This window comes from Danio aesculapii, chromosome 7 (genome assembly GCF_903798145.1).
Source record: "Danio aesculapii chromosome 7, fDanAes4.1, whole genome shotgun sequence".
NCBI classification, from domain to species: Eukaryota; Metazoa; Chordata; class Actinopteri; order Cypriniformes; family Danionidae; genus Danio; species Danio aesculapii.
Window position 1 is genome coordinate 43,435,611 of NC_079441.1, and position 15,755 is coordinate 43,451,365.

The 15,755-nt window shown below is 36.3% G+C and overlaps 3 protein-coding genes across 3 annotated transcripts; 2 read left to right on the plus strand and 1 right to left on the minus strand.

The window, feature by feature from the left end:
* The first annotated feature begins 231 nt into the window (after nt 1–231).
* si:ch211-189a15.5 (uncharacterized) lies at nt 232–4,369 on the plus strand. The gene is made up of 2 exons (XM_056461978.1): nt 232–958; nt 1,601–4,369. The coding sequence occupies exons 1-2, from the start codon at nt 623–625 to the stop codon at nt 2,810–2,812; spliced, it is 1,548 nt and encodes a 515-aa protein (XP_056317953.1). The 5' UTR covers nt 232–622; the 3' UTR covers nt 2,813–4,369.
* Nucleotides 4,333–12,699, minus strand: tk2 (thymidine kinase 2). The gene is made up of 10 exons (XM_056461980.1): nt 12,461–12,699; nt 12,148–12,185; nt 11,961–12,035; nt 9,912–9,965; nt 9,549–9,638; nt 9,336–9,409; nt 9,156–9,244; nt 7,284–7,363; nt 5,299–5,379; nt 4,333–5,025 (listed from the first exon to the last, which is right to left on the minus strand). Exons 1-10 carry the CDS (start codon nt 12,609–12,611, stop codon nt 4,939–4,941), a joined length of 819 nt encoding a protein of 272 aa, XP_056317955.1. The 5' UTR covers nt 12,612–12,699; the 3' UTR covers nt 4,333–4,938.
* Nucleotides 12,700–13,455: 756 nt separating this feature from the next.
* Nucleotides 13,456–15,741, plus strand: LOC130232917 (chemokine-like factor). The gene is made up of 4 exons (XM_056462898.1): nt 13,456–13,795; nt 14,061–14,216; nt 14,358–14,453; nt 14,774–15,741. The coding sequence occupies exons 1-4, from the start codon at nt 13,736–13,738 to the stop codon at nt 14,885–14,887; spliced, it is 426 nt and encodes a 141-aa protein (XP_056318873.1). The 5' UTR covers nt 13,456–13,735; the 3' UTR covers nt 14,888–15,741.
* Nucleotides 15,742–15,755: the final 14 nt, after the last annotated feature.

Consider the following 15,755-nt stretch of genomic DNA (forward strand, 5'->3'; position numbering starts at 1 on the left):
TCCGAAACAGTGTGATTACTGCAAAAGATATGTCATCTTAAAGGGTATTTCTTTAGGAAAAGCATCTCACAAATCAGGTGTTTCCCTCTGTGACATCACTGACTGCTTTGACGTGCGTACACGTCAATTTTGTGATGACATCGCCATCTTCCGGGCATTGTTTCAGACGAAGTCATGATAATTACTTACCGCTAGGTGTCAGTAATGTTTCTCACATCTGAGGGAACAATAACAACGGTGACATGTAGGTAGGCTATAACATCAACCGTTTCTCGGACAAAATAGCTGCTAAAATTAAGTGTACTTAAAGATTTGCAATACACACGTTCGGTGCTGAGATTAATGTATTGGGATAGACATGTTTCCGCTAATGCCTGCCATACACCGCTTCGCTCAATGGTCATCATGGCCATTTATAGAAATGTAAAGCTTCAAGCAAAGTCAGCCTTGTCTTACGATTAAACTAGAATAAGAAATAAACATCCGAGGCTCTTCTTCCGTATTTGCGTCGCTGTCGATACCGGCATATTCATACTCATCATCACTGCTCATTTACATATTCAGTCTACTTTCGCTTCCTCATCGGGAGTTGATCAACTTGATCACTTTTTCTGTCACAAACATGACCAACAGCGTCGAAGATCCGTCGTATGTCTCGCGAAAAGACGTGTTCGCTCAGTATTTACAGTACTACGAGAAAGTTTGCGGCGAAGGCGGTGTGAAAGCGTGTCCAAAGACGCAGGTGACACATGAGGACAGGCTCGCGCTGCTGTTCTCGGACGCGGAGCCGCGGAAGAGCCTCCACACTGGGGACTTCTATGAGCGCCTGTTCACGTGCGCGCGGCAGCGGGACGGCCAGAGGAGAGTACACGACTTTAGGAGAGCCCTCGAGCTGCTCGAGATCTTCTGCGTCAACCTCTTTCTGTTCCCCTGGAAGAAAGAGATCAAGACACTGAAGGTAATTTAAAGACGGCACTGGTATCGTTACTCGGCCAGCTAATGACAGAAAGTGCTTAAACCATGTTGAGATGGTTTGTTCTTCTTCTCTGGTCTCATAGCCAGCTTGTGCTGGTCTGTTATCTGCTTTTTAGTTTTTAGAAGGGTTTGGGTCCTGGAGGAAACCCACACCCTTTCATATTTATCTTTATTCTTTTTTTTTTTTTTCAAACCCAGCTGCTTTTGCTGTCTGAAAACACTTTAGATGGAAACCATATTAATTTTCATATTCATTGATCATTTCATACTTAATTATTAATGAAGTTTGAAAGTCATACTGAATCCTGGGATGATTCTAAATGCAGATAATTTGTTGTTGTTGAACACAAAGGAAGATATTTTGAAGAAAGCTGTAAACCTGTAACCATCAACTTTTATAGTAAGAAAAAGCTAATTCTGTATAAATCAATGTTTCCAGGTTTCCAGCTTTCTTTAAATATATATATTTCATGTTTAACAGAAAGAAAGTAAAACTGGGTTGGAACAAGTAAATAGTGAGTTTTATATATAAGTCTAGTTACTGTTTATAAAAGTGAAAAGTGTCTCGAAATATTATTCATTACAATGTTATTAATTGGTACTGTTTTCCTCCATTTTCTCTTAGACATTTACAGGACACTTTGTCTATTACATCAAGCCAGTATTGCCTTTTGCCAGGAGTATTCTTCACCTTATTGGATACACAGAAACAGACACAGAGTATAGACTTTCTGACAGTTTTGACCTAGACAAGGTTAGGACTATGGGTTTTGACCTTTTTCTTGCGAGGTTGGAGTGTGATTATCTTCTGGAGCTTATGAACCAGAAATCACATGTAGACTGTCTGGAGATCATACATAAGAGAGCTACTCAAGACAATGGGGAAGCTCTTGCAGGGGAAGAACCAGAAGGTGCAGAACCTGAAGCTGCAGAACCTGAAGGTGACCTAGTGGAAAACCCGGAGGAACTGCAGCAACAAGAGTCACTTAAAAGCCATGATCAAGAAGTAGACAAGTCTCAAGAAGATGCCGTTTCTGATGAAGAAAGACCACCCAAATCATTTGAGACTGATGATAAGTCTATCTTGGAGATGTGGAACGCTTACCCAGACCTGACCTTCAGACAAAATCCCATTTTCCGAAAGTCCCAAAGATCTATGCAACCGCTCAAGGCCCAGGAGTGGACTGGATCCAGGGGCCACAATGCAGGCCTGTTCCACAAGACCAGTACTGATATGAGTGGCCCCCAGTCTATAGCCATACATACTGAGATCAGCCCAGGTCATCTAAAGCCACACAATCCAATCTCAATTGTAGAAACCCAGCCCTTAGATGCCAAACCTATAGTCCTTAAAGTCGGAACACTGCTACAAGAACGCATAGGGGAAGTCTCAACAGAAGACGGCCTGTCTGAGCTAACTGAGCAGATGGGGAAAATGCAGATGAAGGAACTTAGTGTAGATGAACCCCTTAAATACCCCACAGAGGAGACAGCACAGGCCCAACCATACAGTGGGCACAATGACATCACAACCCCACCTACAAAATCCCCTGATTGCATGAGCCTGCCCATCTTGTGCAACCCATCCCAAGAGCCTGTGTGCAACATCTCAGGTTGTGGAAGCTGCTCGGGATCTGATGGCACTCTTGCACAAGAGGACACCATTAGAGAGCCTCCTCAGTCCATCTATATCCCTTGTGTGCCAAAAGGATGTGCACCAGTGTTCGGATCACCAACTGACCATAGTCAAACTGCCAGTGAGGGCTCTAGTGCACAGAGGAGTCCAACATCTCAGCCTGCAGAAGATGACCTCGACCAAACATACGTCATGGTTTAGACACTCAAAGTATTCCACGTTTCTCATCCATTCCAAAGATTTTAAAACAAGGGTGTCAAACTCAGCTCCCGGATGCCTTAAATCTTACATTTTTAGTTCAATCAAACCTGTGTGCATCATGCACACTTGTACTTTTCAAGAAAGTCTAAAGGATGCAATTATCTCAGTTAGGTGTGCTTTAGGTTTAGGTCCATGCTTAATTCCAGAGAGAATTCCTTGTGATCCACACTTTTGCTGTAATGCACATTGACTGTCACATAAAGTCATCTGGCAAAAGTGCACATCAAGGGTACAATCCTTGAACACTTCCTTACCCTAAAGTGACAAATGGGACCTCAAATGTTCTTGTGGTCTCACGCTGCGCTCCAGACAAAGTCGGGTGGAAATTTCAGCAGAAAAAATGCCCCACGTCCATGTCCAAATAACTTCCAGTCAATTTCGCATCACATATGCATTTTCACCACAAAATGTGAATATTTCATAACATTTCATGTTGTTCCAATTATGGATAAAACAAGAGGAAGAGAAAATGCTAGCTGTACTTTGAATACAGCTGACAAAAAAAGAACATTATTTATTGCACTATAAAACTAATATAATTTATGAAATAGGCTTTATTAGTTGGGTTTCTGCTCATTTTGTGCTATAAATATAGTTGAAATTGTTATTATTTTAGTAATAATTATTATTTTGCTTAATAAAATCAGTATTTATTATTATTTGTTTCACATGTTTCTCTAATCTGACTGAAGCAGAACTAGCCATCATCTAAATGACGCTGGATGACGCGTCATGCTGAAGTCAAGGTTCTTCGATCTGCCATGGGTTCATAGGTCAGACGTCTGACTTCTAAACATTATTTCCAACTACTAAAATTCTAAATTCTGAGTTGTCTGGAAAGCAGCATTAAAAATATCCACAAAATGTGACTGCAAATCCTCAAGAGCATAGGCTATTTGGGACAGGGCCTAATTCTGCAGGACTTTAACCCTACTGGAAATGAGTTTGACATCCTGATTTTTTAAAGTGTGCTGCAATATAGCACGTGCTCTCAAAAAAAAAAAAAAAGTAATGATGTACATAGCACTTTCATTGATGATGAGCCTTATTATTGAAGCCTTTAGTTTGGATTAGCTGTGGTATCTTATGAAGGTGATTGGAAGACTGTCTGTGTGACCTTTGTCTTTTTATCTTATAGATTTTTGAAGTGAAGGAAGGTTTCCTGCTGCTATAATTTTCATGAAACTTCTGGTCAAAATGATTGTTTAACTTGATATATTAGGTTCTGTGCCTTACTAAATGTAGAGCCAGCTTAATGTGCACCTACATGTCTTATTGGAACATTTGTTCTGCAGGAATGTCTACCTTAAAGTAATGTGGGAAGAAATGGGGTTCAAAATATGGTGCTCTGATGCATCGCTATTTATCAATCATAATAAGGTGCAAACAATTTCGTATTTATATTACTGTACAACTGTGGAGTACTGCAGAGAAAGATGTTACTGAAAACTGCAATGTAATAAAATCATCAATGTTTTCGTTTTATTTAAAACAATGCCTTATATAGTATAAATTACATTGGTCACAGTAATAACTTCAGTAACATAAACTGGCCAATAACATCTCTTTGTTATAGACAGTACCTTCAAGTGGTAACAGAAAAAAATGAACAGGAAATAAAATAAAGGGATATTTTGTAAGACCTGAGTGTGATGTTTTCAATGTAAATTGCGTAACTGAATCGCATATTAAACATCTATATGATCTGGAATAAACATTCTGAATATAAAACATCTGCTGATGTAACAGAAGAACTGTTACACATATTTCCAAGTTCAGTAGTTTCATGTAATATGGAATGATTCCACAAACAAAGGTAAAAAAATGAAGCTAGATGTTTAAATCACATCTACAATGACTAGAAAAGCACACAAAACATAACAGGCAGCATTTAAATAAAACATCTATTATATGAATTGTTAAATCCTACTATGCATGTCAGCTTCCATTGCAAGAGGAATGTTTACGTTTCAGATTGAAGTCAAAAGTGCTTGGTTTTTCCTTCTTCATGAGAGCTGAAAACATATTTATAGACTGATATACCATTGTTCTGTCAGATCCTTTACTCAGGAGCAACGAGCCATGAGTATTCTCTCTCTGTTCTCCTCATACTGATGCAGCATCTTCTTAAGATCATGATCAGCAGGGATTACCTGTTCACCAAAGTCAAAAATAAATAAATAAATATATATATATACATATATATATATATATATATATATATATATATATACATATATACATATATATACATATATACATATATATACATATACATATATATATATATATATATATATATATATATATATATATATATATAGTGCATCAAACAATACGAGTTCAGCAACATCAAAGCATGATAATGTGTCAAAATAGACATAATTTAAGGCAATAAAGCTTTTTATCCACTTGCAGAAACTTACTAGAACAGGAGCGGGAACGTGAAATGACTTCTGGTGAATCAGCCAGTCCTCATACAGGTTATGGATTGATTCTAGATATTCCTAAAGAGGGAACATCAGCAAAAGTGTGATTGCTTTCCAACTACACAATACAAATGTGTAATGTTTGCAATCATTCATTCATTTTCCTTCGGCTTAGTCCCTTTATTCATCAGGGGTTGCCACTGTGGAATGAACCACCAACTTATCCGGCATATGTTTTACACAGCGGATGCTCTTCCAGCTGCAACCCAGTAATAGGAAAGTTTGCAATAATTAGTTACTGTAAATGGTCTGTGACCTAGAACACATTTGAAAATCCGATAATAATATTCAAATGGAAATGCATGTCATCTGATTGCTTTGACAGTGTAAATGCTCATGTGGTTGAATAAACAGCCACAAAAACCTACTGACCGAACGCATTATCATTATGGGATGTGTTGTGAGAAAGCAGACCAAAACAAGATATTCATAGTTCGCTGTGGTACCAAAACAGAAAAGACTATGATCAAAATAACAGATGTCATCCACATTATTTTGATTGCTTGCGTTTGGACTTGTAAGCAGCGTAACATGGCTTTTCACTCATTCAGAACTACTCATGCATCACAGCTAGTGCTCCCACAAAAGTGATGAAATTATGTCAAATCTGGACCACAAAAACTTGTGATATTGCCAATAGCCAAAAACACATTGTATGGGTCAAAATGATTGATTTTTCTTTTCTGCTAAAGATCATTAGAATATTAAGTGTAGATTGTGGTTCATGAAGAAATCGTGTATATTTTCTATTATAAATATACCAAAACATTTTTTTTATTTAGAAATATCCATTGCGAAAAAAGGTATTTGGCCAATTTGAGAAGTGATTTTCTTAGTATTTACTTTTTTTAACCCTACATCAATGAAACGCTTATATAATCAGATTTCAGGTGAACGCACTTGGACATTTTAAAGGGCACCTATTTTACATCTTTTTCAAGATTTAAGATGAGTCTATTGTATCTCCAGAATGTGTCTGTAAAGTTTCAGCTCAAAACACCCCTCAGATTATTTATTATAGCTTTCAGAATGTTAAAAGTTTTCTGCTCTGAACACAATGTAGCAGTTTTTGTTGCCTTTAATGTGAGTTCTCTCCACCCACCATTCCCACATGACTGTCAGTGTGCCTCAATCTCCGCCTCGGCTGTGTCGGATAAACAGCACAGTGACCGACATGAAGGAAGCAGATCTCATGTAAAGCTTGTGAGAAATACTACAGTAAGAACTTTCCCAATGATTATTTGATGCATTTGTTGTGGAGTTAATTCAAGCCTTTCTGCAATGATGAGTCATACACAATGTTGCTACAAAGTTCATGCGCACACACACACACACACACACACACACACACACACACACACGGTGTCTTCTTTTATAATTGTACTGACATGCGGCAGTGGTGATAAAGTAAAGACAGTGAAATCACTGTAAAAACATTTTAAACTCATTCTTGATCACATTTGATGATGATTGATGATCACAGCGAGCTGAAAAGATCTTTTAATCCCAGTTGATTTGCGCATGTCCTGTCTTGTTGATATGGTTACTACAGAGACATGCAAATACACAAGATGTCAATCAATTCAGGGAAACCACACTCCTATGTCACGTTGTAGTGGGCTTCAAAATGGGAGGGATTTGGATCATATTTTGATGTCAGGAAATAAAAAAATAAGAGGCTTATTGGCTATCAATCCAATATGACAGTGGATGCACTATACCTACACACGGTTCTGTACAAACAGCTCCCAAAAGATGATTTTCATTATAGGTGCCCTTTAACAAAAAGGTGGAATTAAATGTGTCTTATGCGGAAACAGAGCCTTGGAGATTGTGCTTTGGGTTTAGTTTCAGATTCGCTGTGTTTCAGTTCTGTTTTTCATGCACTGATTGGACAAAAACTAAACAAATGCTGAGCTCACCAAGGGGATAACCTTCTCTTCCTCTCTGCACCTCTGCTTCAGTCTCTCATAGCAGGTCTGTGGAGTGGTCTGCAGGTAAACTGGAGAAAAACAAATGGCAACATCCAGTAAACATTTCACTAAATATTTTAAGCACCCCTATTATGGATTATGAAAAGACTGATATTTTGGTTTTGGGAGTCCCTAAGAACATGCTGAAATGCATGCAAGTTCAAAAGACACTGTCATTGTCTTAAAATAAGCATTTAGTTTACTTTATTTGCACAATGACACACATAAGGCTTGGTGAATGAAAAATCTTTCCAAAACCCTCCTTTGCAAGACACTAATCTGCAGTGATTGGTCTGATGGCTTAGTCTGTTCTGATTGGTCTACTGCATGCAGCACATTTTGAAAAGTGAAGGCTTATCAACATTACTGTATTACAGGCTATCAAGCGTTAACAATTCATACAGTGATTGAACAGACAACATAGCTTAAATTTTACTATATCAAATCAATCCAGAGTTTGACAAGGAAGCATTCTTCCATAAAATATACCAAAATGCTGAACGTTCCATCAATAACAACCAGCCTGTGAATCCCACACTGATATCAACATGAAATGGCTTGGCATTCATTTTAAAAACAACTAATTTTAATGACTCCGAGTCAACTCTTTCTTTCGAGAGGCTACAACTTTATACACAAAGCACTTTCGGATGTAAAACTTTGCAGGATGTTTTCATTCACTTAGAGCTGTCTAACAGACTGCATGAAATGTAATTATCAAAAAACCATAATAGGGGCCCTTTAATGTAAAAACTCAGACATCCACAATTAAAAGCAACATGATATGTTAAAATGCTAGGGCTGCACGATTAATCGAAAGAATATCGCAATCTCGATTTGACCCTACACACCATCTTAAATCAGCTTTTCTACTGCTCAGCAACATGGACACCTCCAAATGGCATTAAAAGTGTCATCTCCTGTATTTATAAGGTATAATTCACCCAAAAATGTAATTTTTGTCATAATTTAATGACATATTCGCGGCTGCGAAATCACACATGAACTGAAGCAGTTTGTTTACTACCGAGAGGACACGCGCGTGCCCACCAATGATGCTACTTTCGTGAACAGAATCTGCATAGGCTGTGAATAACAGGTAATGAAGTTGTAAATAACGTTCAGTTTGTTGCAAACTGAACTTAATGTGACGACAGCCATGACATGAGCATACTTGGCAGTGAAAACTGAAACCGAAAGTGTGCACATCATTTAAATGATCATATCGTATTTCACAGTTATGATTACGAAAATCGGTTGATATGTTTTTTTTTTCTTTCATAGCGAACACAAAGTGTTGTGCATGAAAATAAATGTTAACTGTGTCAGTAACTACTCTAGCTTATATATATTGTTGAATATAATGCTAAAGGGAATCTGAAAATGATAAAAGTCTCTTTTTAGCAGTGAAATAAAATGATTGAATAATGTTGTAAATAAAAAAAAAATGACAAGCACATGACTCAAACATAATAATTCAACTTCACATATATTAATAGTGGTATTCTGATGTCCTCACTTTACTGTGAATTAACAACCAGGACAAATTTAAAGTCTGTTCAAGTCCACCATTCAATGTCTATACAAAATTGAGCATTTTAACTAACAGTAGACCTACACATAGGCCTAATATTATTACTGTTGTTACCATATGTTTGAGAAATAACAGTATTATTGTCTACTCAAATTAACCTTTGTTTTACATTTACAGAATCGTGGAAAAGATTGATCTTGATTTTAAGCAAAAAAAAAAAAAACAATTGTGATTTTAGCTAGAATCGTGCAGCCCTATAAAGTACAATACACGTGTATGTGTCGTACCAATAAGGTCAACAGGAAGAGAGATGTTCTTGATGATCCACTCAAACCATTCACTTAAAACAGCGAAGTCCACCTCAGGCATCTTTCCACTGTCAATGAAACAAAACAACACAGAAGTACTCATTTAATGTTTAGTACAATTTTGGCTTTTAAATCGGACAGCTTTGGAAAAAAACATACCTTTTATAAAGATTTTCTACAAATATGTACTTTGCGCTGAAAATAGATCTCTCCATCATTCTGATAGGTGCTGACTGCAATCATAATGAAAACAACAAGTTATTGAAGTCATTTATTTTCCTTCAATAACATAGAAGGAAGGGTTATTGATTGTACTGCGGAATAAAAACAGATGCATGTAAAGCAAGTGACCAAAAGAGTATTTGTACATGCCATTGGCGAGACATGTCGATCCAGCATTGTAAGCTGAACATAGGTCTGAAGGGTGAGTCCCCATCGGGTTGGGTCCTGGTACATCAATCCCTGCAGCAGAATAAAGTAATTATGGTGACCAAGACAACATTTGCAACTCAAACGCACATTGTTTTGCAATGAAGAAGTACAGTATGCTTCATTGTGTGAAACATAAATTCATTAGCTATAGCCGCTATTAAGAAATAACTAAAACAAATGCAGTGAAAACTATTAATAAACCAGTGTGCTTTTACAATGATGTTACTTTAAAGTAAACAGAAAAGTAAAAAAAAGGAACACAGCACTCATTAAACTCATAATGAGCTGCCACTGAAGTCCTACCAATGGATTGCATCCCTGTACATTCCTCCATTTGGACACGGGCTCTGTCAACACCTGAAACATAACAGGCATTTTTGTGAGCTTTTAAAAGGATAGTTTGCACCAAATTGAAAATGCAGTCATCGTTCACACAACCTGATGTTACAATGCAGCATGCCCTTCTTTACCTCAGATAACAAAGGGACTTTTTTTCTTTTGTAAACATATTGCTCATGCTCATCCATACAATAGTATTCAATAGCAACTAGAATAAGACATTTTTAGAAGGCAGAGTAATATCAAATAACAGTCCGTTGTGAAATAGGTTGAGTTTTTTTAAGTGTGTTTGGAGTTTTACAGGGGGGTTGTGAAAACAAATTTAATTTTTTATATATTTTATACATTTTTATACATATAAAAAAAAATTTTATTCTGTTTGTTGCAACAACTCATTGCACCCGTTTGCTATTTTTACTTCTATGTGACAACCTGAGTTCTGAGAGATACAGAAACACAAATACTTTTTTGGGTGGACTTCAAGGCATTCTGTTTCATTATTATTCATTTTGATTTATCGAGGCGTACACACATGCTTTTACTAGATGAGTCGAATTAAACTGCATCACTATTAGAGATTCATGAACATGCAGTTGTGTACTAGTAAACAATCATTGTTAGAATGTTCATTAGTCTAAATCATTTTAACAAACCCCTTCATGATATACCCTAAAATAGTTGTAATATATGGCATATGTCACATGAGACCAATGCATTTCTGAGCAAAAAAAATGTTTTTTGCTATTGTTTGCACATGCTATATATTGAGAGAGAAAATTGCATATTTGTTTAAATGTCACCTTTGGTACATTCTAAAACACTTAACGTGAAAAAAAGCTTAACGTGGCTTAATGTACCTTGACAACAAGCGGGGAGAACCAAATTTCTTTCAAATATTACTTGTGCACATTCTTTTGAGAGCAAGGTTAACCTATCATAAATAAGATTAGATTTTATTAACAGCCTTTTAACATTTGATTTCCCTTGGTTGTTGTAAAGTTACATTAAGCCTTTCCTTACTGTGACCTTCAATGGGGAGAAAACCCTTTAACGTGATATTGTTCACTTCATCTATGGAATTAGGGCCCATTCTTTTGACAGTAGTTAGTGTTAATCACATGTAAAGTTTGACAGGATTTTTGGTTTCCCTGGTCAGTGTTAAGGTACATTAAGCCACGTTAAGCTGTTTCCTTATAATGGACTTCTATGAGGAGAGTACTTAAAGTGATATCGTTCACTTGATATAATAAAATAAAAGCTTGTTTTTTTAACAGCAGAAAGTGTTTACAATTATATTTTATAGAAATTTGATTGTCTCTGGATTTTTTAAGTTAAACCACATTAAGCTCTTATAATGGACTTCAATGGGGATAAAATGCTTAACGTCACATTGTTCACTTCATCCACAGAATCAGGGCTTGATCTTTTGCTAGTTGTTAGAGTTAATTACAAGTAAAATTTAATTTTTGGTGTGCCCCACTTGTTGAGGTGCGTTAAGCCATGTTTTTTTTCCTTTTATAATGGACTAAAAACGCATAATGTGAACATTTTCACTCACTAAAATTACAGCTCATTCTTTTGCTAGTAGTTAGTGCTAATCACATGTAAGGTTTGATAGAAATTTGGTTCCCTCCGCTTGTTAAGGTACCTTGAGCCACGTTAAGCTTTTTTCTTATAATAGACTTCAAAAGGGAGAAAATGCTTAATGCTATGTTTTTCACTTTATCTGTGGAATTGGGACTCGTTCTTTTTACAGTAGTTAGGGTTAATTACAAGTACAGTTTTGACAGTCGTTTGGGTTTCTCTGGTGGATTTAGAATGTCCCTCACCTTTTGTGGTTTGACAAAGAAAAGCAGACCACGTTAAAACACCAGATTGAGTAAAAAGTGATTGAATTGCAGGTTTCATTATATAAATTCCATTATTAAATCAAATAAATCAATAATAGGATTAAAAGAAGAGAGATTTCAGGCACTGTGAGAAATATTACTCAATGTGTATTTTCTGTATTACCTCAATGTCACTGGTCTTGCTGAAGTACTCCAGACATGTCGTCTTTCCACTTGCTATATTTCCCTCTAAACAAATCTGAATAGTGTGGACGAAACGATCAAAACAATGAACCATAAACATCAAGAACTCATTCACTGTTTTCATTCGTTCATCTTTCAGAGAAGAGATGCTGCAGTGTTAAACTCACCACTGACTTCTTCCCCTCGCCATTTCTGACCAGTTTCCCTTGAGAAGAAGAAGAAAACATGATGACACTCTCCTCAGATTAAGCGTTAATACTGTATGACATTCAGAGACTCGGGGACGATAAAGACACCGAGCTTATTATGCTCATCTCAAAATTGTGAGACGTTAACTTAACTGTAACACGGCGTATTGCCGGTTAATCGAGATTTATGGATAATGTGAAATTGACTAGGAATATAATGTTAACTGTAAATGAAAAGCAGAGCGGTGGTCGCCGTTATATTGCGTGGAACGGAAGCTGACAGGGCACTTACCGTTACCGAGAGATGTGCTGCTGCGCCAGTGCCCGAGTAAATGCTTCCCCAGCGCTGCTCTATGTCGGACAAGTACATTTGTTGACAAAAATTTGTGTGAATACAGAGGTGGGACAACACGACACAACTCTTTAAAGGAGTTTACAATCATCCCGTTTGTTTCTTCGATCTCTAGTAGTTATATAAAAAAGCAAGAGTGATGTAAACTCATGATGACGCTCAAAACTTACAATGTTACGTGCAACACCAAGGAGCAACCAAAACATGTCAAAATAAAAGTCCCCATTACATTAACAAACTACAGGCATTTTATTATTATTATTATTATTATTATTATTATTATTATTATTATTATTATTATTATTATTATTATTATTGTTATTATTATTATTATTATTATTATTATTATTATTATAAAAAAACATTATTTAAATAATGTACCCAGTTATTTTTTGTAGAAAACAATAAAATCAATAAATTAATTTTAATTAAGCATGAAACCATGCAAATACACTCTGTAGTGTCCCTGTTTTCATTTTTTTCTTGCTTTCATAAATAATTATAGGGAAGATTTCAAGGATATTTGATCATTTGACATAACATGCTGCTATATCAGACATCTCAGTATAATATAACGCATTTGTAGTAAATAAATAATTAAAATAAAACTTTATGAATGAATACATTTGTAAATTATTCATGATTTTATTTTATTTTTAACATGTAGACTAAAAAAATGTATGAAGTGGCATGACAAAAACAACCCAACTGAAAGCGCAGTGCTTGCTTTATATTGTTTGTCAGCCCCAATTAAGTCCCCTTAAAATAATAGGTTATTGCATAAATAAAAGATGACTTTTATTTTGATTGACATTACTATATTAGTGACTAAGTGCCCTACAAAGATCTCCTAGGTCACGACCGTGCCAGAATTACAATGCTCTCTACAGTATAAAATAGATCAGCTGCAATTTACAAATGCCAAAAAGTCAGTATATTATATTTATCACTATACATTTTGGTAATCACTTTGATAATTTATCAGTGTATACAGAAATATTATCACCAAATATAAAGAGAGAAGTTCACCGAAAGTCAAAAGGCTTTGAACCAAAGACAAAAGATATTTACTGCATCTTTGAAAAAATATATATTTAGTCATTTCCTCATGAGACAAAGAGGAAATACTCACTCAGGAAGTAATGTGCAAGTTTGTTATGCTGTTATGACAATCCATCGACAAAACACATACGCAAAGATCACATTAATGCCACAATGGAAGTTGATTTGGCCTTGTTGAAGTCCTCAAAAGGTCTACTGAAAATAGCAGAAATGGTGAGAAACGTAACACACGTCTTTGATACATTTTTGGCAGGGCAAATGTTCTTTTCAATCACTGATCTCTTTAAATAGTATCAGCATAGGGTTCACATTTGTGTACTCCATTGTTAGAAAGTGAAACAATGTAAGCATGTTAGCTAACATGGTAATGTGTGTGCATGATTTGACACAATGTAACAAACTGAAAGAGTGTTGTAAAAGTGAAGCAGTTGTAGTCCAAAAGTCACTCCAAACTTCTGTGTTTTTATTTTCTGGTCAGGTGTGTGTTTTTGTGGCTTTTGTGTCGTATGCAGTGGCATCCCGGCCACCCTACATTGCAGCAACATGCATAGAGTTTTTCATCACGCTTGGTTTTTTTCTGCTCTACCTTCTGAAACTCAACAAAGTGTTCACTCTCTTCTTCTGGCCACTCATTGTAAGCAACAATCTAATACACTTGATTGATTGACTGAATTGGTTTTGTTCATATTTTGCAGTGCTTGTATTGTTCAGAGAACTTTATCTATTTATACCTGCAAGTTGGAACTGCAAACTAATGCATTTTTTGCTCTCACAGGATGTGTTCAACTCACTCTTTGCAGCTGCATTCATGTTTATTCTTAGCCTGGTTGCAGTTTCAACATTCACAGTGAAGGGCACTTTGAGCGGAGGGGTGAGAAACATGACATCCTGTATTCCTGTAACTCTACCACTGTTTTAGACTAAATCTGCACTGTAGACACAAATATCAGTCAAATATGGACAAACACAAATGTTAAATCATTAAATAAATAATACAAAAAATGAGTAATGCTTTAAAAATGTAACCCAACAGCTGAGTTTGTCATTATTTGACCCAAATTTTAAGGCTGAAGCAACCTAGCATTTTTAAGAGTGTGTTAAACTTTATCAAACATATCAAACCTTTCATTGTGGATAACCCAAACATCATGACACAACATGTTTCTTACAAAATAGTGTTTTGTTTGACAGATCGTGGGCTTTGTGGCTGCAGCCTTGTGGTCATTGGATGGCTATATTCTTTTCAAAAAAATCTCATTCAACAAGCCAAGAACCACCACAAGGGCCCAAACAGGGGAAGATTAACGCTCCATAGCTGTGTTGACTCATTTTGTGAGTGGGTCATTTTTATAGCCAAAATAAGAGTGTCAAATATTTTAAACTGCTGTATAATGTATACTTTTCCTCATGAATAATGTTAAAAAGAATTAGGAACCCTGAAAAGACTGAAAACTACACACAAATCTGCATAATAAAGTATTTCAAATAGATTTGTTTAAATTTTAGAGTCTGTGGGTTCAATAAATAAATAAATACTGAGAAAACTATCTTTAAATTTGTTCAGATTAAGTTTTTAGCAAGGGGGGCATGGTTGGTTAGCACGAATGCCTCACAGCAAGAAGGTTGCTGGTTCGAGCCTTGGCTGGGTTAGCTGGCATTTCTGTGTGGAGTTTGCATGTTCTCCCAATGTTGGTGTGGGTTTCCTCCAGGTGCTCCGGTTTCCCCCACAGTCCAAAGACATACGCTATAGGTGAATTAGGTAGGCTAAATTGTCCGTAGTGTGTGTGAATGAGAGTGTATGGGTGTCTCCGACCAATGGGTTGCAGCTGAAAGGGCATTCCCTGCGTAAAATATATGCTCGATTAGTTGGCGGTTCATTCCGCTGTGGCAACCCCTGATTAATAAAGGGACTAAGCCGAAAAGAAAATGAATAAATGAAATTGGCCATAGTGTATGTATGTGTGTGTGTGAGAGAGTGCATGGTTGTTTCCCAGTACTGGGTTGCACCTGGAAGGGCTACTGCTGTGTAAAATGTATGCCGGAATAGTTGGCAGTTCATTCCGCTGTGGTGACCTCTAAAATAGAGACTATGCTAAAGGAAAATTAATAAATGAAGTCTTTTAGCAATGTATACTATTAATAAAAGGTTTGATATCTTAATGGAAATTTTCAA

Excerpts from the sequence above, each read along its gene's own strand:
- si:ch211-189a15.5 (XM_056461978.1), top strand. The coding sequence starts at position 623 with ATGACCAACAGCGTCGAAGATCCGTCGTATGTCTCGCGAAAAGACGTG. Across the intron at positions 959-1,600 it reads AAGAGATCAAGACACTGAAG|ACATTTACAGGACACTTTGT; the intron begins GTAATTTAAAGA and ends ATTTTCTCTTAG.
- tk2 (XM_056461980.1), bottom strand. The coding sequence starts at position 12,611 with ATGATTGTAAACTCCTTTAAAGAGTTGTGTCGTGTTGTCCCACCTCTG. Across the intron at positions 9,245-9,335 it reads GTAGAAAATCTTTATAAAAG|TGGAAAGATGCCTGAGGTGG; the intron begins GTATGTTTTTTT and ends TTTCATTGACAG. Across the intron at positions 5,026-5,298 it reads ACGTTCCCGCTCCTGTTCTA|GTAATCCCTGCTGATCATGA; the intron begins GTAAGTTTCTGC and ends TTTGGTGAACAG.
- LOC130232917 (XM_056462898.1), top strand. The coding sequence starts at position 13,736 with ATGGAAGTTGATTTGGCCTTGTTGAAGTCCTCAAAAGGTCTACTGAAA. Across the intron at positions 13,796-14,060 it reads TACTGAAAATAGCAGAAATG|GTGTGTGTTTTTGTGGCTTT; the intron begins GTGAGAAACGTA and ends TTTTCTGGTCAG. Across the intron at positions 14,454-14,773 it reads AGGGCACTTTGAGCGGAGGG|ATCGTGGGCTTTGTGGCTGC; the intron begins GTGAGAAACATG and ends TTTGTTTGACAG.